Genomic DNA, 24,491 nt, shown 5'->3' with positions numbered 1-24,491 from the left:
TCTGCACTGCCAGCACAGCCCAGCGCACAGTGGGGCCGGGTTTGGGGTAATGCCAGGTTTGGCAAATCCCGAGGAACCCACCGGCCGAGCCGGTGCAGCCGATGTGAGCGGGATCCTCCATGTGAGTGAGGGCGTCCTGCACCATGCGCTGGGCCTCCCGTGCCGTGCCCTGCAGCAGGGCAAACTGCTCCGTGGCCTGGCGCTGCTCCAGCTCCTGCTCCCTGCTCTCCTGCAGTGCCAGAGAGGTGTCACAGCCCCACTGAGCCGATGGGAATCACACCCCAAAACCATGGCTGCTCCCAGCCCAGCTGAACCCCCGCAGCTCGGGGGGATGCTGGGTGTCCTGTGCCAGCAGTACCCCGGGGTACCTTGTCTCTCAGCTGGGTCTGCAATGTCTCCAGCTCCCTCCTGCTGCTCTCCTGCTCCTGGCTGAGCGTATCCCGCAGCTGCTGCAGCTCAGCCCGCAGAGCTGCCATCTCCTCCCCGTGCCGCTCCGCTGCCTGCCTCAGCTTCTCTCTCTCCTGCTCCAGGCTGGCAATCTGGGTGCTCTGCTTTGCTCCTGCCTGGGTGGCCATGAAACAGCAGTTGGGGCTGTGCTGAGGGCAAACCCTCCAGGTTGGGGGATGTGTTCATGGTCCAGGCTGTGGCCAGCCTGACTGTCCCTGATGGGTGTGTTGCAGCACTGTATCACCCAGCTGCACCCCTGCAGCACTGATGGCCTCACCCGGGACTGGCCAAGGCTCCTTGGGAAGACTTTTGCTTTTATCAGTGGAAATTCACTTTTACCATGACAGTCAGCACCCCAATGGAGGAGTGGATGAAGGGTGCTGGCTGTCCTCCATGGCCTTAGAGGCACGAAATACCCCCTGGCAGGGCAGCAGTCCCATGCAAAGTATGGCACTGTGATGGCACACTGCCTACACAGGTTCTACAGCTGGCAGAGCCGCTCTGCCAGGACCTTGCTCCTGCAAGATTCTCTGATGAACCCTACTCCTCATTCTTGCACCCAGAAGCCTTGAACCCCACAGTGCAATCATTAAATCCCTTTAGATGTGGGGAAGAAGAAGACAAGGAGTTATTTCTCAGGCTATCTCTCTCCTGCCAGGGGTGGGTCATGACTCCTGGACAGGTATCAGCTCACTAAAGGCCTGCAAAGGCAGGAGAACCCCCCCGGGACCCAGGCTGATGGTGGGGTTGATGGGGCCACCCACAGGCTCTCACCTGAGTGCTGGACTCCAGCGTGCCCTGGAGGACCTGCAGCTCCTGTCTGCTGGCTGCCAGCTCCCGCTTCAGTGTGTCCAGCACCTCTGCCTGCTCCTGGGACTGCAGGCAAGACGAGAGGTTGCTGGCCCCAGAGCCTCACAGGGAAGCCCAGCACCCGCTCCTGCCATGTCCCACATCCCGACTCACCTTCCTCTGTGCCTGCTCAGTCACTCGCTGGAAGGAATCCTCCAGCTCCTTCTTCTCCCGCTCCACGTCCCCTTGGGCCTGCCTGGCCACTGTCACCTGCTTGGTCACCTCTGCATTCTGTTGACAGCAGAGAAGGAGCTGAGCAGTCCCTGCTGTCAGGGTGTCAGGATGCTGGGCGGGTGTTTCTGGGAGCCCACCTTCCGCAGCAGGTCAGCATGGTTCTGCACCAGCTCGCTGTACTTCTCCTTCAGCTTGCTGTACCGCTGCTCGTTGGCCTGCGCCCGCCCTGCCACGCACAGACACCAAAGTGACCCCCAGCCCAGGGCTCAGCACCACCCTGAGGCAGGTGCCAGCTCTCCCCTGCTCACTCTCGATCTCTGTCAGGCTCCTCTGTGCCTTCTCAGTGTCCTCTCGCTGCTTCTTCAGCTCCTCCAGCTCAGCCCGCAGGAACTCGCTCTCATCCTGTGCCTGCTGCTTCAGGTGCTGCTGCTCAGCCAGCTCAGCCTCCAGCTCACTGCTGCGGCCCCGCAGCTGCACGGTGGCCCGGCCACTCTGCAGGGATAGCAGGCAGCAGCTCCTGGTGCTGTCTGACAGCTGCTGGCACCACTCGGTACCGTCCAGGCATCACCCTGTGGGTTGCATCCTGCAGAGCCCCACGTGCAGCAGGGAGAACCACTGAGGGTGCCGGGCAGTGGGGTTGGGTCTGGCCCGCACAGCTAGGATGTGTCCCCCACCCTGGCACACCTGGGGGCCCCCCACACAAGCAGGCACACTGTCACTCCCAATGTGAGCCACCAAGGACTCATTCTGCACCTGGAATGCCACGGAGGTGCTTGCTGCACCCAATGGGGGTCACCCACCTCAGCCTTGAAGTTCTCCATCTCCTCCTTCAGGGCTGTGATCTCCCCGTAAAGCTGCTCGATTAACCTGTCCCTGGGAAGGAGAGACACCAGGAACATTCTCAGTGCCACTGGTGCCATGGAGACACATCCTGAAGGGGAGGCAGCCCCCGAGCCTCCATGGCTGCTGTGACACAGCAAGTTGGCAGTGCCATGCCAGGAGAGGGCTCCAGGTCTGATCTCAGCTGCCTCTGCAGCATCCCTGGAACTGCTCACTTGTCATCCTTCTTCATCCCATTCTGGCTGTTGAAGTTGAAGGGATCGGTGCTAAAGGAGCTGCCGAAGATGTCATCGAACTTATTGTCAAAGAGGCTCTGCAGGGAGAGCAGCACAGACCTGGAGTGAGCCCACCACAGCCCAGAAGCCCTCATGTCCATGTCCCCTCTCTGTCCCAGCCAAGCCAGAGCTGACACTCCTACTGCCTGCTCCTGCTGCCTGGATACTGGGGCTGGATCCCACCCACTGCTCCCAGAGCACTGAATGGATTGAACATCTTGAACATGGAGCATCTCTGGGCTGTCCCCACCTAACTCTCAGGGGAGAGAAGATCCCTCAAGCAATGTCATGCTCCTTCCCCTCCCTCTGCCTCAGCACCTGGGGACAACCCTTGGTGGAGCAGGGTGTGAAGACAAGGCAAGCAGGCAGAGTGGAGGGGTGATGCTGAAAAGCCAAACATCATCACTGGAGGGCACCAAACCACCAGGAGAAGCATGGGGAGATGAATTTGCCTGGCTCAGACCTAGCAGCACCAACACAGGACACCCAGCACTCACAGAGCCCCCTGCAGTGGTGCTCCCCAGTAGAGAATGCTGTCCCCACTGTTTCAGCACCCAGCATGGCACCATTTTAGAGAAAAAAAAAGGTTTTGGAGCCAAAGGGCACCTGCTATCCCCTCCACAACCCGAGGGGCAGGGGCAGGGCTGTGGAAGCTCACCTGTGAGGCTGTGTCCATCTCCACCAGGTCCATGATGGGCTCACTGTCAGGGGAGGATGCCTCAGCAGGGATGACCACCACGGGGCTGATGTGCTCTGACAGCGCCGAGGCACGCAGGAAATTGGGAGGGTTCTGGGGAGGGAGAGGAGCATGGCTGGGGCAGGGGGAGGACAAGCACTGCTTGGGGTATGCTTGGTCCAAATCCTGCCCCCACACTGAGCTGGTTGTGACCAGACCCTTGGGAATGGAGCCAGGACCCCCAGGGATGGAGCCCATCAAGGTCTGAGGGTCAGTGAGAGGAGACCCCAGACCCATTCCACAGGATCCTGCCCAGGGAAGGAGGCAAAGATGAGCCTCACATTGCCATCAGCCCTGGGAAGCAGGTCATGGTGGAAGGCAATAATTTTTGGGCACTCTCAGTGCCACTGGCCATGTTGCTGTTCCTGGCCATGGGGTCTGGGGATCAGAGGGTCTCACCTCTGGCAGCTGCGGGATCTGAATCAGGCGCTTGAAGTACTGGAGGTTGCTGGAGCGGTAGAAGAGATCCTTGAGCCTGCAAGGAGCAGGGAACACTCAGGGATGGCTCTTGGCCAACCCAGACACCCCACCCCACATGTGGGGAGCTTCAACCCCTTGCCTGGCTTCACGAGGGTGTGACTAGGCCACCACCCTGTGTCAGAGAGGACTGTTGTGTGTGTTGTCACCAAACCCAGGATGGTTCTGGGAAAACCCCATCACAAGCCTTCCACCTCCAGCAAAGTCTGACTGCTGCAGCCTTTCTCCCATAAACCCAGGACCTGATGAGCAGAGAGAAGGACCTGAAACTTGAGTGACCTACTCTAGTAGGAGTAGGTCCCACTCCCACTCTCACTCTAGTGGGAGGTGTCTCTGCCCTGTTGGACTAGCTGACCTTCCAAGGTCCTTTCCAACCCAAACCACTCAGTGAGCCTATGAAACCTTTAAACACAGCAGAAAAGCTGCACTGGGTGGCACGGAGGTACAACCCCCTCTGTGCTGATCTCACCATGGCCAAAGCTGAAAGGGACATTGAAGAAACATCAACATTGCTCCCACTGCAGCCCCAGACATCAGTGGGCTCGGGGCTTACCCAGAGGCCACGTCTGCATCACCACCCTTACTTCTGGGAGGAGCAGGGCTGCCTCTCTCCAGGATTTCCAGAGTTTGGGAGCAGTGGCACTGCCCAGCTGTGCCTGTCCTTGCTCCCCTCCTCCCAACCACCCTGGCACCCTTGTGGGTATCTCAGCACTGGCAATACCTACCCCCAGCTCTCTGCCCTGGGTGGTCAGAGCCCACACACAGCCCTGCTGTCTGCTGACATCTATGCCTGGTGTTTTACCCACAGGCACTGCTTTACAGTTTGTGATCTTGAACTGAGCTGTCCCTTGGTGCCCTAACATCCTCCCAGTGGGTTCTCATTTCAGCTACCCCAAATAATCATGCACCAGAGACCACAGCACTGCACTGCCTGCTCTTTTTTCATCCTAGGTGACTGGTTCCAGCCCCATCATTGGGGGGGGGGCTGCTACAAAACCCAACCCAACCGTGGCCTCACAGAGTGATTTGGGTTGGAAGGGACCTTAAAGCTCATCCAGTCCCAATCCCTTCCATGGTCAGGGACACCTCCCCCAGCCCAGGGTGCTCCAACCCCCATCCAACCTTCAACACTGCCAGGGATGGGGCAGCCACAGCTTCTCTGGGAAACCTGGGACAGGGTTTCCCAGAATCAGTAAATAGTTGTGGTTGGATAGGACATCTGAGACCATTGAGTCCAACCATACACATGCAACAAGCAAAAAAATAAACCCAAAACCTGTACAATCTCGGCCACTAGAGCATGCCCTGAATCCACCACCCCCACCGTAAAACATTTCTTCTTATCTCCAGCCTAATCCAACCTTCATTCAGTTTAAACCATTGTCCCTTGCCCTGTCACTGCAGGCACTGCTCAAAAGTCTCTCTCCCTCTGTAAGAACTGAGCAGCCACAGGAAGGTGTCCCAGGAGCCTTCTCTCCTCCAGGCTGCACAACCCCAACTCTCTCAGCCTTTCTCCAGAGCAGCGGTGTTCCAGTCTTGAAACCATTTTGGTGCCTCCTCTGCACCTCTCTACCAGGTCCCTGTGTGTGCTGGGGACCCCTGAGCTGGGGGCAGTGCCCCAGGGGGGGTGAGGAGAGTGGAGCAGAGGGGGAGCATCCCCTCCCTTGGCCTGCTGGCAATGCTGCTGGGGCGGCTGCCCAGGAGACACTTGGCTTTCTGGGCTGCCAGCCCACAGTGACACCTGATGTCCCATTTGTCACCCACCAGTGTCCCCCAGGCCTTCTCCACAGGGTGCTCTCCATCCATCCCTCCATCCCCCAGTCCATGCTGACCCTGGTGCAGGACGTTGTACTTGGTCTGGCTGAATTTTAAGAACTTGTCAAGGACCAGTGGATCCTTGAGACCAGTGGGGGACAAGCTCCAGCCTGTCCAGGTCCCTCTGGATGCCATCCCTTCCTTCCAGTGCATCCACTGCACCACTTAGCCCGTGTCATCTGCAGTTCTCATGGTAGTTCCATTTTTATCAGAACTTCAGGAAATGAAAGTGTTCACTCCCACTGTGTCACCTTGCAGCAGCTCAGGACTTCCCATGGACCCAACACTCACCCCATCCCAGGCTCTGTTGTGTGAAGACTCTATCCCATTCCTCACTCCCTGGGGTGCCAAGTGCTGAGATAGCCCCTCCACTGCCTCCCTCCACTCTGCAGCCCTTTTTATCAACCAGCACCATGAGACCCCTCAGTCCCTGGGAACTGGCAATGGTCCAGCAGCACCAAAGCCACCCTCATGGCCAAGGTCTTGGGTCACTGGGTGACCACTTGGGTTCTGCCTCTCTCCTCTTGTACCTTTTATGTACTGATCTCCCTTTATTGATATCTCCATCTGGGACAGACACAGGTGCCACAGCCTCTACCCTGTCTCCCTGTGTCTCCACAGGGATGACTTTTCCCATCCAAAAGCCACCCCTGCTCCACTGCACCAGTCCTGGCACCCAGGCCTCTGTATGGACCACTCTGCTCTGCAGCACCTGAAGATTTCATCCTTTGGCAGCCCCATTTGATAGGCTCCCCTGGGTTTGTTTGAAATTCAGCAGGACTGGGAGGAAAATTCCTTTTCCCTGTCCTCTAGTGCCAGGGCAGACCAGTACCCCCCAGGGCCTGCAGCAGCTCCAATCACCTCCATCTGCTCATCCCATTCTCCTGCCAACACATCCCTCTCCCAGCCAAGCTGACAATCCCACAGCAAGCAGAAAATGCCATGGAGGGTGCTGAGCACCCTGCTCACTGAACACTCATCCCAGGGTGTCCCCTGGGTGTCCCCACTGGCAACACCCACTGCTTCTCAGCCCACGCCCAGCCTTTCATCTCAGCACATAAGCTGCAAATTGCACTTAAAACAGCAATTAAGGGGCTTTTCAATCATTGGATGTGCCCTCAGCAGCTGAACATCTTGTTAGAATTAATAATGCCATTATCTGGTAATTCCAGAGCTGTGGATTAGCCAAGCAGTGCTTGTCCTGGAGGGAGCCCCAGGGAAGCTGCAGCAGGATGGATTTCAGAGCCTCAAGCCAGATGAACTCCTGTCCTCCCTCTGTCTCCATCACTTGGCTGCTGAGCCTCCAGCATCACCCCGGGCTCACTCTGCCCTGGGAGCAGTCCAGGAGCATGGCCAGCAGTGGGATCCTGGGGATGGGCACTTACTTTCTGAACTGTTCCAGGAAGCGATCCCGGTGGCCTTGCAGTGTATCCGCTGGCAGACCTGGAAAAAGCAGCATGCAGAAATGTCCCCAGGCTGGGGAGGAGCACGGAGCAGGGGACAACCCATCGGCACAGCCACCTGGGGATGGATCTTTCCCACCCTCCTCCCAGGCTGTGAATACTCCAGGCTCAGCATCCCGCTGCCAGAGGGGATCAAGGACCCCCTGGACTGCCCCAGCTCCTGGTGGTCACTGGCCCCATGGCCCAGGGGCAGGGCAGGCTCCTGGGACAGGCTGTTCCCCTAGCACTTGCACCCCCTTGTTGCTTGCCCTGGCAACTCCCTTAACACCCCAAAAATGTCTGGGAAGGAGATGGGAGAACAAATGGCCCAGATTGGTGATCCCCAGTGTCCCGTCCCGTCCCCTCCCCTCCATGTCCTCCCCATCCCGGGGTGGTGGTGCTGGGCACACTCACAGGAGTGGAGCTTGAAAAGCAGCTTGACAGTGTAGTCGTAGAGGTGGCTGGAGTCCAGGATGACCTGGATGAGGGGGGCCAGGCGGCACTGCCCTGCGGCCGTCACCGACACCGAGCGGGACATGTCCAGGGAACTGAACACTGCAGGGAAGGAGCAGAGGGTCAGGCTCCAGCAGTGCCACGATGTGCTGGGCACAGCCACAAGTGTCACCCAGAGCAAGAGCCTTCAGTGTGATATGGCTGTTAAAAAGCCAAATCAGAGAAACATTTTGATTTGAAAGATTTTAAAGAGCAAGTCCAACCACCAACCCATCCCTGCCCAGGCCACCCCCACCCCATGTCCCTCATCCCCACATCTCCAGGGCTCTCAAACCCCTCCAGGGATGATGGGGACTCCAGCCCTGCCCTGGGCAGCCTGGGCCAGGCCCTGACAACCCTTTCCAGGCAGAAATTGTTCCCCAGCTCCAACCTAAACCTCCCCTGGCACAACTTGAGTTGTGCCAAAAGTTCCTCTTGTCCCATCCCTTGTTCCTTGGGAGCAGAGCCCGACCCCCCCTGGCTCCAACCTCCTCTCAGGGGGTTGCAGAGAGCCAGAAGGTCTCCCCTCAGCCTCCTCTGCTCCAACACCCCCAGGGCCCTCAGCTGCTCCTGGGCAGACTTGTGCTCCAGACCCTTCCCCAGCTCCATTCCCTTCTCTGGACACACTCCAACCCCTCAATGTCCTTCTGGTTGTGAGGGGCCCAGAACTGACCCCAGGACTGGAGCTGCAGCCTCAGCAGTGCCCAGCACAGGGGGATGATCCCTGCCCTGCTCCTGCTGCCCACACCAGGGCTGGTACCAGCCAGGGTGATGGTGGCCACCTTGGCCACCTGGGCACATGCTGGCTCATATTTAGCTGCTGGGGACCAACATCCCCAGGTCCATTTCCTCCAGGCAGTTTCCAGCCACTCTGCCCTCCATTCAGCAACTCCCCTCAGATGGGCAGAACACCAGAGCTCCTGGCATTGCTGGGCTCTGGGTCTGCACTGCACAGAGGAGTCCCCAGCACTGTCCCCATCTTGCTGTGCCCGTGTGTGGCCACCAGGCCAGGGTGCTGCTCCTTACAACGAAACACAGCCCTGTCCTGCTGCACCCACAGCCTGGCACCCGTGGCAGATGAAGGCTTCCCCTGAACCTGATGCTGCACAGGGAGGGGTGTGACAGTCCTGAGGGTTGGGACCAGCTTGTCTTTGCCCCCCTCCTGCCTGTGGGAGGGCAGGAGGAATGCAGGGTGCCCCCCTGTTTCCCCCAGCTCCCATGGAAGCTTACGACCACCACTAACAAAAATGAAAACTTGGCACAAGCCCACAGGTGAGACAGAAGAATTCCAGCCTAGGAAAATTCTGGGAGGAGGAGAGCCCTGTGTCTGGGTGGTGGAACAGATGGACGTGGTGGTGAGCAAAGGGATGGAGGATGTGGGGAGCGCCACAGCTGTGCCATGAGGCAGCACAGGCATGCAGGGATGTCAGCTACCAGTGATTTGGATAAAGTGCCCAAAAAAAGAGAAGAGATGATTCACAATGCCCTGAGAAAACATACTTTCCAGAACCTGCTCCCAGTGCAGTCCAGCCCCAACAGACCCCCCTGCCCACCCTCTGCCAGGGCTGTGGGGACCTCACCTGTCTGGAAGAGGTTCAGCTCACACTCCAGGTAGTCAAACATCTCCACTGTCATCTGGAAACTAGGAGAAAGCGGGGATGGTTGGGGATCATCCCTGGAGCCACCTGTGTGCTTCAGCCTCTGCCCACTGCCACCCCGGAGAGAGGAGCAGGGGCTGCAGTGTGGATGCACCAGCCCTGGGGGGTCCTGTCCCTAGCCTGGCTGCGTGATGCTCAGGGGGGGCAGTTCTGTGGCACCACCCTGCCCAAACCCACCCTCCTCCTCCCTCACCCCCACCCCACTCCTGAGCTCACAAGTTGTTGACATCGTTCTCCCCCGCCTCGTCGAGCTGCCGGTCGGACATCTGGAGGTTGCCGGGAAAGCGGGGATTCTGCAGCAGGAAACAGGAGTTGGGAAAGGGGTTTGGATGATCTGCTCTGGGAGCACGGGGGTTGCTGATCCTGCTGGTGGCCTTGGCACAAGAGACTGGGATGGCTCTTGGAACAGCGGGGAGGGGGAGCTGACAAACTCTGCTGAGCCCCAGGTGACCTCAGCACCCCCAAGCCATGGGGTCTGCATTTTACCCAGCCAGAAAAGCTGATTCTCCCTGGGCTCAGAGACCTGCAGAGGAAGGAGATGCTGCTACCAGCTCAGGCACAGCATCACTGAGAGAGGAAGGGGAAATAGCTGCTTGGGGAGGGCAAAGCCTCTTCATGCTGCACTGGCCCTTTGGGGAAGGTCACAGCACAGCTCCAAACAGAGCTGGGAGATGGGTATGGCCCAGCTTTGGGAATCACCTTTGGAAAGGTAGAACGTGCAGTGGAGACCAAACCACAACCAGTTGTTACTGTGAAGATGAGGATGCCCAAAGCCACACGTGGACAGGTCTGTGTCCAACCTCACCATGACTTTCCATCCTGCTCCTAGCAGGAGGAGGCCCAGTATTTTTTTAACACCAGATTCTATTTTATTCTACATGAAAGTAGCTGCCTCACTAACAAGCTCCAGTGATGGAGCAAGGGAGCAGCACTCATATCAACTGCAGCCAGCACAGCATGGGTGGAGCAGCCCCAGAGCATCATCTCCCAAGGCCAGCCCAAAGGGACATGCCCAGCACTGCTGCTCCAGAGGCTGAGAACAAGCTCCTGATGATGGGGAAAAGATCCCCTCTGCCAGTCCCCTGGATGTTCCCCCAAGAGCCCGATGGGGGGAGAGACAAAATGGTTTTGGTGATTGACACTGATGACTTCAAGCTGGGACAGAACCAGGTGGGACAGATGGGAGACTGTGGTGACTCTGTCCAGGACTGACCCCACAGAATGCTGTGTGCAGTGGTGGCACCAACAGGGCAGGCACTGGAGGGCAGAAGCCCTGGGAACACCAAGGGTGTTGGGGAGCAAGATGTTTGTCCTCGTTTCCTTGATAAATCTAAGGTGAGATTTATGGACTGGGTGTTCCTAGAGAAACCTTAATCCTGGGGCTGTGCAGAACTCTGCTAGAGAATGAAGCTGTGCAGGCTCACTGGTGCTCAGATTGAGTTCATCATTATTTCCCCATTGGTTGAATTTCCAAGCTGAAGTTCCAAGTTGCTACCACCCCACTTTTCCTGCTTATATCAGAACCATAGTTTAGGAAGCACTGGAGTAAGTTCCTTACATCCAGACTTCGGTCCCAAGCAAAGGGAGGTTTCTACAGACAACAGATATATTGAGTTTCTCCTTTGCTGACCACAGCAAATAACCCTCCATGCACCCCACCAGCCCAAATCCCAAAGATCCCTCCCCCCATTTGTGGGGATACAGAGGAGTCAGGCTCTGCTGCAGGGCTCCTCAGAGCATCTCCACCTTGGTGCTGGGCTCTGCCCTGCCTGGGCTGGCTTTAACCCTTTAACCCTTGCAGATCTTGCCAGGGCAGCACTGGGGATGGGCAGGAGCTGCTCCTCTGGTGTGGCACAATATGGCACAGCACACATAATCCCTCCTGACTCCAAAACCCCATGGCCTCTTCCACCTTTGCCCAGCTATAGTACCTGGGAGGGGACATGCACCCCAAAGCCGAGGGGCTCTTACTACTTTTTGTAGCCTCTCAACTCCCAGCCCAGGTGCCTCCAAGAAGCCCTGATTCACCACAAAACTGTCCATCCCTGAAGTGTTGATCCTTAGGCCACTTTTTATCCAGGCCTAAGGGAGATCCTGGAAGCCCAGAACATGTTTCATGGAGGCAGTGGAATGGCCAAGATGGAGGAAAAGACCCTTGGGGGTGACAGCACTGGGAAGGGTCTGCCAGCCCCTCTCCTGAATCATAATGTTGTCACTGCTTTTGCCCCAGCACTTCATCACCCACCCCTCGTTGTGCCCATGGAGCACAGGGGACAGGATTGGGACAGGATGACACTCACCTTGGTGTGAAACTCCATCTTGGTTCTCAGGAGTTTGAGGTAGATGCTGCAGAGCTGTCCATAGCCCTCACTCAGGTGGCCCTGGAGACACCAAAAAGCTGCTGCAACCTGGGGCAAGCTGTAAAAAACCCCTTCTCCCCTTGTAGCATGAGCAATTCCCCTCTTATCTCCCCCAAATCTTTGCCAACACATGGGCTGCAGCCTGGCTTCAAGCAAACGTGCCAAAATCATTTGGTCAAGACCTTCTCATCATCTCTGCAGACTTCAATGCTGCGTTTGACAGCCAGTGCCAGGTTTTATGGGGGTTTTGCCATAAAATAGGGAAAAGGCATTTGATTCTGGTGGAAGGAGGTATTGAACAAATCCAGCAAAGCCAGTCCAGGGAGGTCACAGCAGCCACAGATCAGAACCTGGTTCCTCCTGGGTGAGACCAGGGGTTGAGTCCCCCAGTCTCACTGGGGTGCCAGGTGCTGCTGAGGGACATCTGGGGTGTCCCCACTGCAGTGCCTGGGGGTGTCAGCCACTCACCCACATCCTGCTCATGTCAGTCAGCTCATTCTTGTATCTCATGGAATCTTTCAGGACCTGGAAGAATGAACATGAGAATGAGCACGAGCAGGCAGCATGGGCAGCAGGCAGAGCACCCTGGAAAGGCATGGAGCCAGCAACTGGGATAAGGAATGGGAGGTCTGGGTGTATTCCTGAGCCTGCAGCCTGCCAGTGGTGCCACTGCCAACAGCCCTAGGGTGCCTCAGTTTCCCCATTTGCACAAAGGGCAGGGGAATTCTTTGCTGATGGCTCCTGCACCAAACCCAACACCTGGTGCTGTGACACTGGGGTTGTAGTGAGGGGGCTGTGGGCAGAGCAGGGAGGTCCCCGCCCAGCACTGACCCCCACGAGGGCACAGACCCACCAGCAACCCCACCACCCTACACAGCCCCACGGGGAAAGGGTTTGGCCCTGAGGTGGGTGCTGGGGACTCACGTTGGAGTGGCCATCCCGGAGGAGTTTGTGGAAGACGTGGCAGAACTTCCAGCAGAGCACGGCGTTGCCTGACAGCGGCAGGCGATTCACCACCGACCAGAAGGTCTGAGCCCCCTTCTCGTGGTGTGTGCCCAGGATGCACGGTGGAAGGTGGTCAAGGAAAGGCTCTGCTCCCCTCAGCAGCCTGCCCGAAGCCAGCTGGTACCCCCAGCCCTCCCAGGACACTGTGGGGGCTGAGAAGCTGCCAAGCCCACACTGTCCCCAAGCGTGGCACGTGCTGTCCCCTCTCCTCCAGCCTCACACTGCTGCCCTGGGAGCAGCTCAGCCCTGGGGCTCTGTCTCTGCCCTGCAGGGTGCTGGGATGTACTGTGACACATACTTCTGGGGACTGAGCACCCTGTCCCCAGGCAGACACCCTGCTGCAGTGCCCACGGTTGGCAGCACACAGCCAGGCAGCCACGGACACGGAGAGGCCACAGCAACGGGAGCTGGGATGCCATCCCACGGCAGAAAACCCTGGATCATCATCAAGAGCCCCCCAGGATCCCATCCAGCCCCCTCAGCACCCCAGTGGCCAGCTCGTGGCACTGGCCCAGCACCTCTCCCCATGTGCCACTGTGCCTCTGCTCCCTCTCCAGGCCCCGCTCCCATGTCCCGTGGCCAACTTTGGGAAGGATATTTCTGGCATGTTTCTCCTTGACAGCCACTTCCTGGGCATTAATGGCCTTATTGATGCTGACAGTCTGCAAAAGAGAAGCGGGGCAGGGGGGTGAGATGGGAAGGGTGCACACTGTCCCCCTGGTCCCCCCCTCACCCGCTGAGAGCCCCCCAGCTCCACCAGCACCTGCTGGGGTCTGGGTCTCATCCAAGCCCCCAGCCCCTGCCCGTGCCAGCTGGATGCTGCCCGCTGCCGGATGCCTCTCTGGGATGTGGTTGGCATCCGCCAGGTTCAGCTGCTGCCAGGACTCACTTATTCAGCATAATAACGAAGCAATTAAAGCAGTGACAACAAAGGACCCTCTCCTGCCCTCAGGGTGCTGGGATGGGAAGAGAGAAGGCGATTCCCTCCTCTGCCCTTGGATCACAGGCAACAGCCACTGACTGGTTCCTGCTCTGCTTTCGGGGCAGGCTGAGAGGAGAGGGTGTTTTGGGAGGTGCAGAAATCTGGCAGGAGGACAGCAAGACCCCCCCAAGAGCAAGGCCAGGGCTGTCTGTGCTGTCTGGCAGCAAAGGACACAGCCCCAGCTGCAGTATTAGAGGGGCAGGAGATGGACCTGCTGCAGGCAGTGTGGGCAAGGCAGCTGCACCCCACTGTCATAGCACCACTGGGTCCCAGTGCTCAGAGTCCCCCAGCTGCTGGCAGGCAGCTCTCCCCAGCACATCCCTGCTCTGCTCCACCAGGAAGGGCAGAACCTTCTCCCCAGGTGTTCTGGACATCGAGATCTGAGGAGTGCAGGCAGAGCCAGAGCTCCCATTTGGCCTCTGGAGCAGCAGCTGCTGGAAGGATTTGCTGGGCATGATTTCTGCCCTGCCCCATTTCTGCCCCTCCAGGGAACTGGGCCAGGACACTGGGGCTCATCCTATGTGGCAGTGGGGATGCCAGCATGGAAACACCCTGACCTCAAGCTCCAGTGGAGCTGAGCACTTTGCTGGCACCTGCTCTGTGAGGATCCTGCTGCTGAGGGCCAGCACTCAGCTCAGCACTGCCAGAAGCAGCTAATTACTGATACAACCCAATTAAAGGAGCAGGATGAACCCCAGCACCTCCCTCTCTGCAATCCCTTTGGCACCCACCCTGCTCAGTCACTCCCATAGCCCCACTACAGCTTCACTGTGACCCACCCTGAAGATCTGGAGCAGAGTGGGGCCCACGGGCACCCCGTGTACAGCTGGGCATGGCCCAAACCCCCAGGGAGTCCCTCTGCCATCACTGCACCTGCCAGACATGCTGGGGATGGGATGCTGAAGGGCTGAGACAGCTCCTGATCTCACCCACCATTGCCCATGGCACCCCCACCCTAGAGCCAAGCACCCCCTCAGCCCAAAACCAGCAGCTGGGTTCCGCTGTCCCAGTATAACCCAGTTCTGCTGCTTGCTGAGGCCATGCTGGCTGCTCTCGAGCAGGACATGGATCTGCTGGGGACAGCTCTCCAGCCACTCCAAGCCCCTGCTTATGGGTGACCAGAGAGGTGACCAGTACAGACCATGGATATGGCCAGGAAGATCAGCAGGAATATCAGGAAGCTCATTTTGGGGTGGTAGGGGATGTGGATAGCTGGCTCCAAGGCACAAGCATCTCAACACAGACCAGACCCTGCATCTTAGCTTGGAAAGAAAGATGAGCAGTGGAGACACCTGAGCCCATCTGACATTCCTTCCTGAAGGCCTGGATGGAGCTGAGCAGATTCCCGAAGAGGACCGAGGGTAGGAGCCACCTCTGCAGCTCTGCCCAGCCCTGGGGCTCTGCCCTTTCTTATTTATAAAAACCATAAAATAAAATTTAGCATCAAAAAACTCCCAACAAAATTCTCAGCGAGGTGACAAACAAACCTCTCAGCCAGTGGTGGCAGCCTGGTCCATGCTCCAACTACCCTTGGTGACACACACCATAGATACAGCTCCAACCTGTCCAAAGCCAAAATCCCAGCCTACAGGCAGCCAGGAACAGAGTTCAAACACATCCTGCCCTGGAATGGGGGTTCTGGACCAACGGGAAGATGCCAAGAAAAGCTGGAGGTGGTGAGGGGAAGCTGGGGCTGGACGTGGGATGGGGGCACCATGGTGGCACAGGGCTGCTCCCTCATCCTTGACAGACTGGACAGGGGGCCTGGGGAGGGCAGTGGTGCTGGGGCTTTCACACTCCTGGGAAGGCCGGAAACTGAGCTCCCAGTTTAATAATAGTTTCCTGATAGCTTTTCCTGGTAAAGCAAGGACAAGTTTTTCCAACCAAAGAGGCTCCCAGTGCCACTCCAGAGTGGGGAGATGTGATGGCCACTCCTTGGCCTCCAGGAGCCCCCATCCCCAAGCCTCCTCCTCTGTTTGAAGCACATGTGATAACCTCAGAAAGGTTTTCTGAGGAAAAGCTGGATCCTGGGTTTCTGCCCTTGCCAGTGCTGGGGCAGCCACCTCTGCACCCTGGGAGGGCAGGGCAGGGCAGGGCACCCATCCTGGGAGCCCCTTGGACTTGGAGGTGCCCAAAGTGCCACCCCAGTGGCCCTGGCAGTGTCCACATGAGCCAGAGGAGAGATGGGCAGCAGCAAGGGACCTGCAGGTGCTAGTGTCACCTCTGAGGGACCAGCAGGGTCAGGGAGGGCAGCAGTGGCTGCAAGACTGGGGCAGGAATGAGGGAGATTTGGGGCTGCCTTGAAAAGAAGGCTCAGGCCTCAGCCAGAGGGAGGGTTTGTCATCCCAACCCATAGGCACCACCTCCCAGCATCATCCAGCACCTGCAGCTGATGCTGTTTTCATTTTGGTCCCCTGGCTCTGGTTCCTGTCTGATGGAGGGATGTAAACCTCTGGTTCCTGTCTCCATGCCTCTGAGCAGCTGCAAGTGCCAGGAATGCTGGAAGCCCTGGGAAAGCTGTAAGAACTAGAGTGGTACAAGGAACCCCCACAGCTCAGAGTAGGGAGAGTCTCAGGGGGTTTAGGGAAGGAGCAGGTCAGATAATACAGACCAGGGATGATCCAACCTTATATCTCTGCCCCAGAGCAGTGGGATATGCCCCAGCAGCTTCTCAACCTTTCTCCAGCACCCAAGGGGGGACCCTGAGTCTTTTCCTGTGCTTGGATTTGCCACCACAGCACTGTCCTGGGGGAATTTTGTGCTGTTCCTGTGGGACTCCAGGAATTCCACTGGCTGGGAGTGCTGCCAGCCCTTGGGGTGAGCTGGTCCCTATCCCACCAGACCTCTACAACTCTCAAACCTCACAGGAAGATTCCATGGCAGAACAGAGCCATGGGCAGCTCTGCACCAGGGGCACCCCCAAACCCTGGCTTGTGACAATCTCCACTCCAGGCACACACCCAGAGGAGGCCAAAAATGCACAGAGGGACCCAGGAGAGTGACAGAGTCTTTATGAGCCTCGGGAGACACCTCTCTCATCCACATGCACGTAAACCCACCCTCCTTCCATGCCAGACCTCCCCAAATTCCACTCTTGGTCTCCTCTGAAGAGCAAATCTCCCATCCAGCAGCAAAGAGCAGAGCTCTGCCAGAGCCGCACGGCACCTTCCCACTTTTCTCCTTCCATTTCCAAAAGGAAATCCAGTGTTGATTAAAGAATCCAGAGCTATTGCAAATTATTCCGAGAAACTGAGTAAGTCACGGTGCAAATCCTCTTAGTAATGCTCCTTAATTTCTTCTTAATTCCTTTCTATAAATGGAGCCCAGGGTCGGACCGTACCTCCAGAAAACCACGCGCAACCAAGCCCTGCAGTCACAGGGCCCCGGGGAAGCAGGCAGGAGACCTGACTACAAGTCTGGAGAAAAAAAAATATCCAGCAGCTTAATTAAAATGCAAATCCCAGGGCAGCAAAGCTTCACTCCAGTCTCAGAGGTGTGCAGGACCCAGGGTGTGGGGCAGCTTCTCAGAGGGCACACATCTCTCTGGAACCATCACTCCCCAGCAGCTAAAAGCAAATTGCAGGGGCTCAGGAAAGGTTTTTCTCTGTAAAAAATCCCAAAGCAAAGCAGGGACCAGGCTGGGTGACGCCAGGCTGTTCGATGTCCTGCTGAAGACATTAAAAATACCCTCCCATTGCTTCATCCAGGCTATTTGGCTTGATCTGCTGCCAGATCCATGAGTTTGGAAAAGCATGCACTCCTCTCCCAGTTATGTGCCAGAGCTGCTCTTGGGATGGAGCCTTTGACCAGGGCTGCCTGAGCATCTCCCTGAAGGTGCTGCCACCCTTCTCACCTCCAGCTCCCATCAGATGAGAAATAATCCCCCAGATGATACAAGTCTCAGATTTTCCTTTGCTTGGGCCACTGGAAAAAACACATTTTCCCCAAAGCAGTCTTGCCCTCTGGTGTTGGAGATCCAAGTACCTCACTGGTTTGCTCCAGTGGCAGTGGCTTGAGATGCCAATGCCAGCTTGAATGAGATGCCACCAGCTTGGATGTCAGCGGGAGAAGGAGGGAGAAGGGGACCAAGGTGTGCCAGAGACAGCCTGGAATCCCAAGGGATACCAGCATAGGAGCCTCAGAGGGTGTTTGGGGTCCCCTGCTGCCCCATGGCACATGGGATGCCCGAAGAGAAACACCAGGAAGGTGGCCACAGGCTCCATGAACCACACTGGAAGCCGACAGCATCGCCATGAAGCTCCCTACCCTGGCACTGTTGTTTCTGGGTCTGCTCTTCAAAGGTTGGGAGGATGATGAAATGCTTGCTCTACACTTTAAGCACTCTCTGGTGTATGGCAAACCCTGAGATGGTGTTTCCCAGGGAGAAACCACTTCAAGTCAGGCCAGGAAGGGGATGATGGTTCAGAGGTCTTCACCCCAGAGGGAAACATGAGAGCATGACAGCTGCCATCCTACTCCCTCCACGGCCTTTGCCTGCATCACCATGGCAGAAAGATGAGAATAAGTGAAGGACACACATTTGGATTGTATCTGAACAGATCACCTGACTACTCCCAGACTCTCCTGAGTGCATCAAAGCAGAGGCTGGGATCCAGAGCATGATGTATACCTGAGCTCCACGTACAAACACCTAATCCACAGCTCCTCCTTGACTTGCCAGAGCTTCCAGCACAAACAGTGAGTTCAACACCATCACCAGAGCTTGGGCAGGATGAGGCAGCACAACCTGATTGTTCCTTCACGGAAAGGTCAAGAATGAAGACAACCACTTAACCAACTTGTGGTGGGTTGCAAGGGCTCCAGTGAGATATCCCGTGGCAGGAGGGGAAAGCCAGGTTGGTCACCAGCAGCTGGAAGGGTTTGGTTCCACCAGTGCCAGAGATGAGAGCTGGCTACGTTGACCACATCACTGCCTTCCATTGGGAGACCAACACCAGAGCTGGACCACAGGGTTTCTCCAGTACCATAAACAATTTACACACATTATTACTTGGACATAGGGATTTTTAAATCCAGTTTTAAGAATATGGAGTTTTCCAACATATAGATAAACCTTTCAGGACAAGAAGACTGAGTTTGGGGAGAAGAGTTGGCCAGAAGGAAGGCCACAGCAGAAGGCAAAGCTCACCAATGACCACAGGGGAAGTTGACACCTCCCTTTGAAGGCTCCTGCTGAAATAACATCAATAAGAGAAGTCAACAAAGGCTGCAGAAGAGCTTGGGGAGAGCTTTGGTCACCTCCAGCCCTGAAATGGTTTTCAGGCCCTGGCCCAGGCTGCCCAGGGCAGGGGTTGAGTCCCCATCCCTGGAAGGGTTTCAAAGCTGTGGAGATGCTGAGGTCCCCAGCCCTGGTGCTGAGGGACATAGTTTAATGGTGGCCTTGGCTGTGCTGGGTTAACAGTTGGACCTGAATGATGTTAAAGGTCTTTTCCAACCAAAACAATTAGATAATTCTATGGAGCATCAGCATGGACCATGGTTCCCACTGCCAGGCACTTCCAACCCACTGCTACCAGGGAGCCAGGGCACAACCAGACCCCAGCACGGGTGGCTGGATCAGAGGAGAAGCAGAAAAGCAAGAGGCTCCTCAGAACCCCTGCACCCCTCCAGAGCTGCTCCCATGGAAACCAAGCGTTACTCTCCTCACTTAATTACTGCTACAGGATGCCCAGCTGGCCATGGCTGGGGCTGCTCTGCTAGTCAGGCTTTTCATTGTAAGTGGGGATTTTCTGTGAAGATAATCTCCTCCAGCAGTGATGATGTCTGTCTGGGAAGGGAGGATGGCTGTATTTTCCAGGGTCAGTGGCTCTGGAAGGTCTTCCATTGCCTTCAAGGATTCCAGAAACATTCCCAGTTATCCCAATCAGAATCTTCTCCTTCCCAGCAAAAACACTTTCGGGCAGTTTTTGGAACAGAAGGAAATAAATGAGCAAGGCTGGAGGATATGGGGAGCAGGCAGCAGGAGCTCACCTCTGGATGTGCACTGTGGTGCCCAGCTGCTGTCCCAGGACTCACCTTCCTTGGGAAGTTCTACCCCATCAGGAAGGCCTGGGCTGCACCTTGCCCTAGCAGGATGCTCCCAAATTCTGTGGCTCCAAGGATGGGGAGCCCAGGGCTGCCTTGGCAGTGTTGGGAGGTATCCCCCTGTGTGATGCCTCCAGCCAAGCAGCAGCTCAGTGCATGGGATGGGACCGGGTCTGGATCCAGCCCTGGAACCAGGACCATACCCAGGGGACCTTTGTGTCCCTAACCCAGCTCTGCCACAGCACCCTGAACACCAAAATCCCTGCTCCCCGGTAAGCATCGCAGGGGATGAACATTCCTCCCTGCAGAAACGGACCCTAGAAAAACCCTTTTTCATCCCAAACTCGTTTCTAACCCTAATGCCCCGGTGAATCGCTGCCCCCGGGGACAGCACCACACGTGGGAACAGAGGTATGCGGGGACACGCGGGGAAGTGGGGACACAGGTATTTGGGGACACGGGGACACGCCCATTTGTGTCACCACCCGCCGAGCCGGGGGACAGCGGGTGAAACTGATGGCGAGAGCAACCCTCGGCCCGGGCTGCTGCAGCACCGGGAGACGGCCGTAAAGATGGGGACCAGGCCCCCCCCCCCGACACCCGGAGGGGGTTGCCCAGCGACCGCTGCCATCCAGTCCCCCGTTCTCCCTGACCCTTCGCCGGCAGCCACCGGCACCGGGGCGCGCGAACTTCCCCGGGAAGGAGTTTCGGTGGATGCAAAGCCGTATTGCGGGACTGAACCTGGATGCTGGGGGGGCGGAGGCTTCCGGGGGTGTTCCGGGGGAATCCTCGGTAAGGTGCGGAGGTCCCGGGGGGGTTATATGGCGGGGTTCTGGATGGATGCCTGACGAGGGTTCCGGGGGGGTCTCGAGGGCGTATCCCGGGGGGGTCCTGGGGGGAGCTCCCGAGGGTCCGGGTACCGCGGCCGCGCACTTACCACCTTGCCCAGCTCCATGGCGGGGTCCGGCCCCGCGGCCGCCGGCGCTGGAAGGTTCTGCCGGGCGGCGCCGGCGGCGGCGGGGGGGGGGAAGGGGGGGTGGGAGACGCGAACCCGCACGGGCGCGCTCCCGCAAGGGGCGGCACAGCGGAGCCGGGGGCAAGGGGGGGTGTGCAGAGCTCCGCCGGGATAACAAAGGAGCCCGGGGGGGCGGGGGTAACACCGCCCCCGATGAACCGCTCCCCCCCTCCCCCCTTCCCAGTGCCGCCGCAGCACCGCCCCCAGCCCGCGGGGGGGGCGGCAGCGGGGGCGGAGCGGATGGGGCGGGGCGGGCGGGGGGCTCCGCTCCGCTCCGCTCCGCTCCTGCGGCCGCGATGCTCGGAATCTGTGCCACGACGCCTGACCCCCTCTGCCCTATCCCCTGCCCCATCCCCTGCCCCATTCCCTGCTCCATCCCTTGCCCCATCTCCTGCACCATCCCCTGCCCCATTCCCTGCTCCATCCCTTGCCCCATCCCCTGCCCCATCCCATTGCCCGGGGGGGTTGGGGGGCAGACTCCCCATCTCTGCCTGCTGACCTCACACGGTTCCCCCGGCCATCCGAGAGCAAAAGCAATTAAACGGGGCGGGGGTAAAGGAGCTCCTTGCCCTCAGACCCCCCCGTACTGGCGCCCTCCTTGCCCGCACGCCGGGAGGAGCGAACCCCCAGGCAGGGGGATCCCCGCTTTGCCCCCGCTCCTCCCAGCGCTGGAGGGGCACTTCAGCATCTGCTGACGGGGGACACGAACAATTCTATCGCTCTGCGAATCCCTAAAAACAACCCCCGAGCAGGGAGGAGGAGAAGCATCGCGGCTGCCCCTCGGCTGCAGGGGGAGAAGCTTCACAGCCCTAAAAAGCCTGGGGGGTTTTATCCTTCGGGGGTGCTAGCCTGGGCCTGGATTCCTACATAGGACCCGATGACCCGGGGACCACTGCGATCCACTCAGTGCTCACCACTGCCCCTGGGATGGATCTTTCTGAGATCATGGGATCCCACATCCCTGCGGGACCCCTGGTGGTTAGGATCTGCCCCCCTGCACCCTGCCAGCACCCAGCATCTCTGCACCCACCCCCCAATTATCCACAGCCCCTGGGGGGACAGCGTTGAGAGCCAAGCCCCAGGCTGGGTGCTCCTTAGGTGGCAGCTGAGAGTCCTGGGAGAGATGGGCAGACAGACAGACAGACAGATGTGCTGCTCTGCACGCACAACTCCTCTGTTGGTTTTTTTTTTTTTCTTTTTTTTTCTTTTCTTTTTCTGGACCAAGTATGTTTTGCTGGGCCAGATGGTTTCCAGAATCAGCCAAACTCCTCCAGTAGTGGAGTGTGGTCCCTGCTCTGAGCTTGGGGGAATCACAAGAGCAGATCCCAACTGTGGATCCCTGTCCCCAGCATGGATACCTGCCCCTCTGGAGGGGATCTGCCCCTATCACAAAAGTAATGAGGGACCTGACAGCCCCTGCCACAACAGGCATGACAGCATGTGTACTTGGAAGGCAGAGCTATGGGGGGGCACAGCACTGAGCCTGGCATCCCTGGGACAGGGCACCCCGGCCCCAAAAGTGGAGGAGACCGACCTGGAACTGAGCACCCTGGCTGGGAAGGGGCAGTGGGGTTTGTGCCCACCCCACAGCCAAGCCCTTCAGAGATTCTCAGCTGTGATTCTGGCATGGAAAATGAGACCCTGGGTCCCCACTGTGTGGCCAAGACCCCAGTCTGGTGGTCTCCCTGGATTAATGGGATACTGGAATTAATTAATTCACCCTTAGCTGGGTTTAGCATTGGTTTGAACCTGACACTGCAAGTGCTGCTGCCTTGCTTTTCTCAGGATATCCTATGAATGCCATACCCTCTTCCCAGAGCATCCCTGCCCTCTGGAGCAGACAAGAAGCCCCCAGAGGTCCCCAGAGGCCCCAGCCCTGCAATTAGTGTTTGGCCATCAGATTTTCATTTGTCATTTACATGAAGAAACCTTAAGGCAGGTATGCAAAAAGCACACCCTGCAAGGCAAGGTAACTTTTCCTATAATGCCATCTGCATGGCAAATAGATAAATATTGTAAACTCCTGTGCAGGATCCATGCTTTAGCTGTATTTACTGGTGACACCCTGTAAATACCACCAAAATGCATGTGCTGCCATGCCAAGCTGCCCACCTCCCACCAACGGGCTCTGTGCTCCCAACATCCCTCCTTAATCCCACAGATTGAGTCAACTCATCATCATCAACCTTGTTTTTCAAATTCAAGCTTTTACACCAACCAGCTCATCCCTGACCCAAACATCTTGCCTGTGCTAAAGGCAGGTCTGAGAGAAGATGGTTCTGGCTGCTGTTGATGCTGTGTCCTGTGGATGCCACTGAGCCTGAGTGTCTGATGTGTCACAGCCCTGGTCACTGTGTGGTTCCCTGCAGATGAGCCACTCCAGACTGGCAAATCCCAAATTCTGGGGTCCACTGGGAAGCACTCAGGAAAAGGCAGAGAGGACCAGGACCACTGGCTTCACAGCAAGGTGGGTCAGGGCAAAGAGCCAGGGCAGCTCTAGAAGAAAACCTGAAAATTAATTTAAAGGAAATTTTGGGAGGGACCCTGGAGCAGAGGGAAACTCAGATTCTCTGGGGACAAGCAAAGCTGTGCTCAACAAGCAGAGAGCACTGAGCAGGCACAGAGCCCAGGAAGGATCAGTGTGACCCGAGGAGACAAATCCCACCAGGAGACAAATCCCACCAGGGCAGGGGTGCAGCAGGGCACAAGGAGATTCCTTCTTGCTTTTCCCAGGGGAGTTCCCTGCTCTGGTTCCCTGCATCACCATAGGGAAATGCCAGTGCCAGCACAGAGATGCCCCTGCCCCACATGGTGCTCCTGGGCTGTTCCCAGGGGCTCTGTGAGGATGCCCAGGCTCTGACCTGCTGCTCTGTGCAGCTGCACAACCATCAGCTCTGCTCCCAGTTTCCTCAAACTGGAATTGTACTGAACTCCCTTGCACAAATCCACCCAGGGCTGTGCAATAGGTGAACTTAGGGCCCTGGTTTAGGGTGGCCTTGGCAGTGCTGGGTTAATGGTTGGACTTGATGATCTTAAAGGTCAACCAGAGGTCATCATTTTCCAACCATCATGATTCTGTGACTCTGTAATTTGCCCTAAAGCTCAGTGCCACTGTGGCACCCCAGTTCCACAGCCTCCATCCCAGGCTCCTGCATCCCATCCCAGCTCTTGGGTTTGAGCTTACAGAGGACCAGCCCTGGCAAGCCTCTCCAGGGCAGATCCCCGTGGGATGGGGGGAATTCCCCTGTGGATGAAGGCAGAATGGGATGCTGTGGCTGCAGCTGACAAGCCCCAGAGCATCAAAGGTGCTGCCCCCACCCACCCCTTCAGCCCAGGAGGAGGAAGGGGCATTTCCCAGCAGGGAATAGGGAAGGCAAAACAGCAGCTGCTTCCCTGGGGAACCAGGGGGTAGGCAGCCCCTTGCTCCTCCCTGCTCTCTGGGTTCCTTCATCAGGCTCCTAGGTGACCCCAAGAGGTGGAGAGCCCCCTCCTCTCTCCCCCTGGCTCTATTTAACCTCCTCCAGTGCTTCACCCCGAGACCCCTTACACCACCCTGGGAACAGCCCCTGTCCTCCCACAGCCCTGCTGTTCTCCTGGGAGCTGCCAGGATGGTGTGTGTATGCCAGGGATGTACAGACCAGAACACGATGGATGAAGATGAGAGGTTCAGCATCTTCCCTGAGCCCAACAGAGTCTCCACACACAGCTTTTAAACTATTTTGGCAATGGACTCCCACTGAAATGAAGGGAATTAGAGCTAAAACATCTTGGCAAATACGCCCTTTTGTCAATACAGCAGCTTGGCAAGATCTGTTGAGTAATGACCAGAAGGCATTCTCTCTACCTCTGTTTGAGCAAACCTCTGCCTGAGCTGGTGCT

At 57.5% G+C, this 24,491-nt stretch overlaps 1 protein-coding gene across 2 annotated transcripts in view; it reads right to left on the bottom strand.

Moving 5' to 3' along the window:
- Positions 1 to 24,491, bottom strand: part of HIP1 (huntingtin interacting protein 1) — a 47,509-nt gene that overhangs the window by 5,533 nt on the left and 17,485 nt on the right. The window contains exons 1-19 of one of the 2 annotated variants that reach the window (XM_030462717.1): positions 20,535 to 20,719; positions 13,169 to 13,232; positions 12,490 to 12,632; positions 12,034 to 12,090; positions 11,506 to 11,586; positions 9,422 to 9,498; positions 9,128 to 9,189; positions 7,470 to 7,610; positions 6,999 to 7,056; positions 3,721 to 3,796; positions 3,244 to 3,375; positions 2,526 to 2,623; positions 2,271 to 2,343; positions 1,779 to 1,962; positions 1,608 to 1,696; positions 1,411 to 1,527; positions 1,222 to 1,323; positions 369 to 563; positions 82 to 229 (exon numbers count right to left, since the gene is read on the bottom strand). In XM_030462717.1, the coding sequence (XP_030318577.1) occupies positions 82 to 229; positions 369 to 563; positions 1,222 to 1,323; positions 1,411 to 1,527; positions 1,608 to 1,696; positions 1,779 to 1,962; positions 2,271 to 2,343; positions 2,526 to 2,623; positions 3,244 to 3,375; positions 3,721 to 3,796; positions 6,999 to 7,056; positions 7,470 to 7,610; positions 9,128 to 9,189; positions 9,422 to 9,498; positions 11,506 to 11,586; positions 12,034 to 12,090; positions 12,490 to 12,632; positions 13,169 to 13,232; positions 20,535 to 20,552 (1,915 nt within the window). In that variant the 5' untranslated portion in view covers positions 20,553 to 20,719. Of the gene's footprint in view, positions 1 to 81; positions 230 to 368; positions 564 to 1,221; positions 1,324 to 1,410; positions 1,528 to 1,607; positions 1,697 to 1,778; positions 1,963 to 2,270; positions 2,344 to 2,525; positions 2,624 to 3,243; positions 3,376 to 3,720; positions 3,797 to 6,998; positions 7,057 to 7,469; positions 7,611 to 9,127; positions 9,190 to 9,421; positions 9,499 to 11,505; positions 11,587 to 12,033; positions 12,091 to 12,489; positions 12,633 to 13,168; positions 13,233 to 20,534; positions 20,720 to 24,491 lie in introns of those variants that run through there. The other variant, XM_030462716.1, reaches the window with a different exon arrangement.

Source organism: Calypte anna, chromosome 19 (genome assembly GCF_003957555.1).
Source record: "Calypte anna isolate BGI_N300 chromosome 19, bCalAnn1_v1.p, whole genome shotgun sequence".
Taxonomy (NCBI): domain Eukaryota; kingdom Metazoa; phylum Chordata; class Aves; order Apodiformes; family Trochilidae; genus Calypte; species Calypte anna.
The sequence above is the reverse complement of the archived record's forward strand: the minus strand, read 5'-3'. Positions and strand labels throughout refer to the sequence as shown.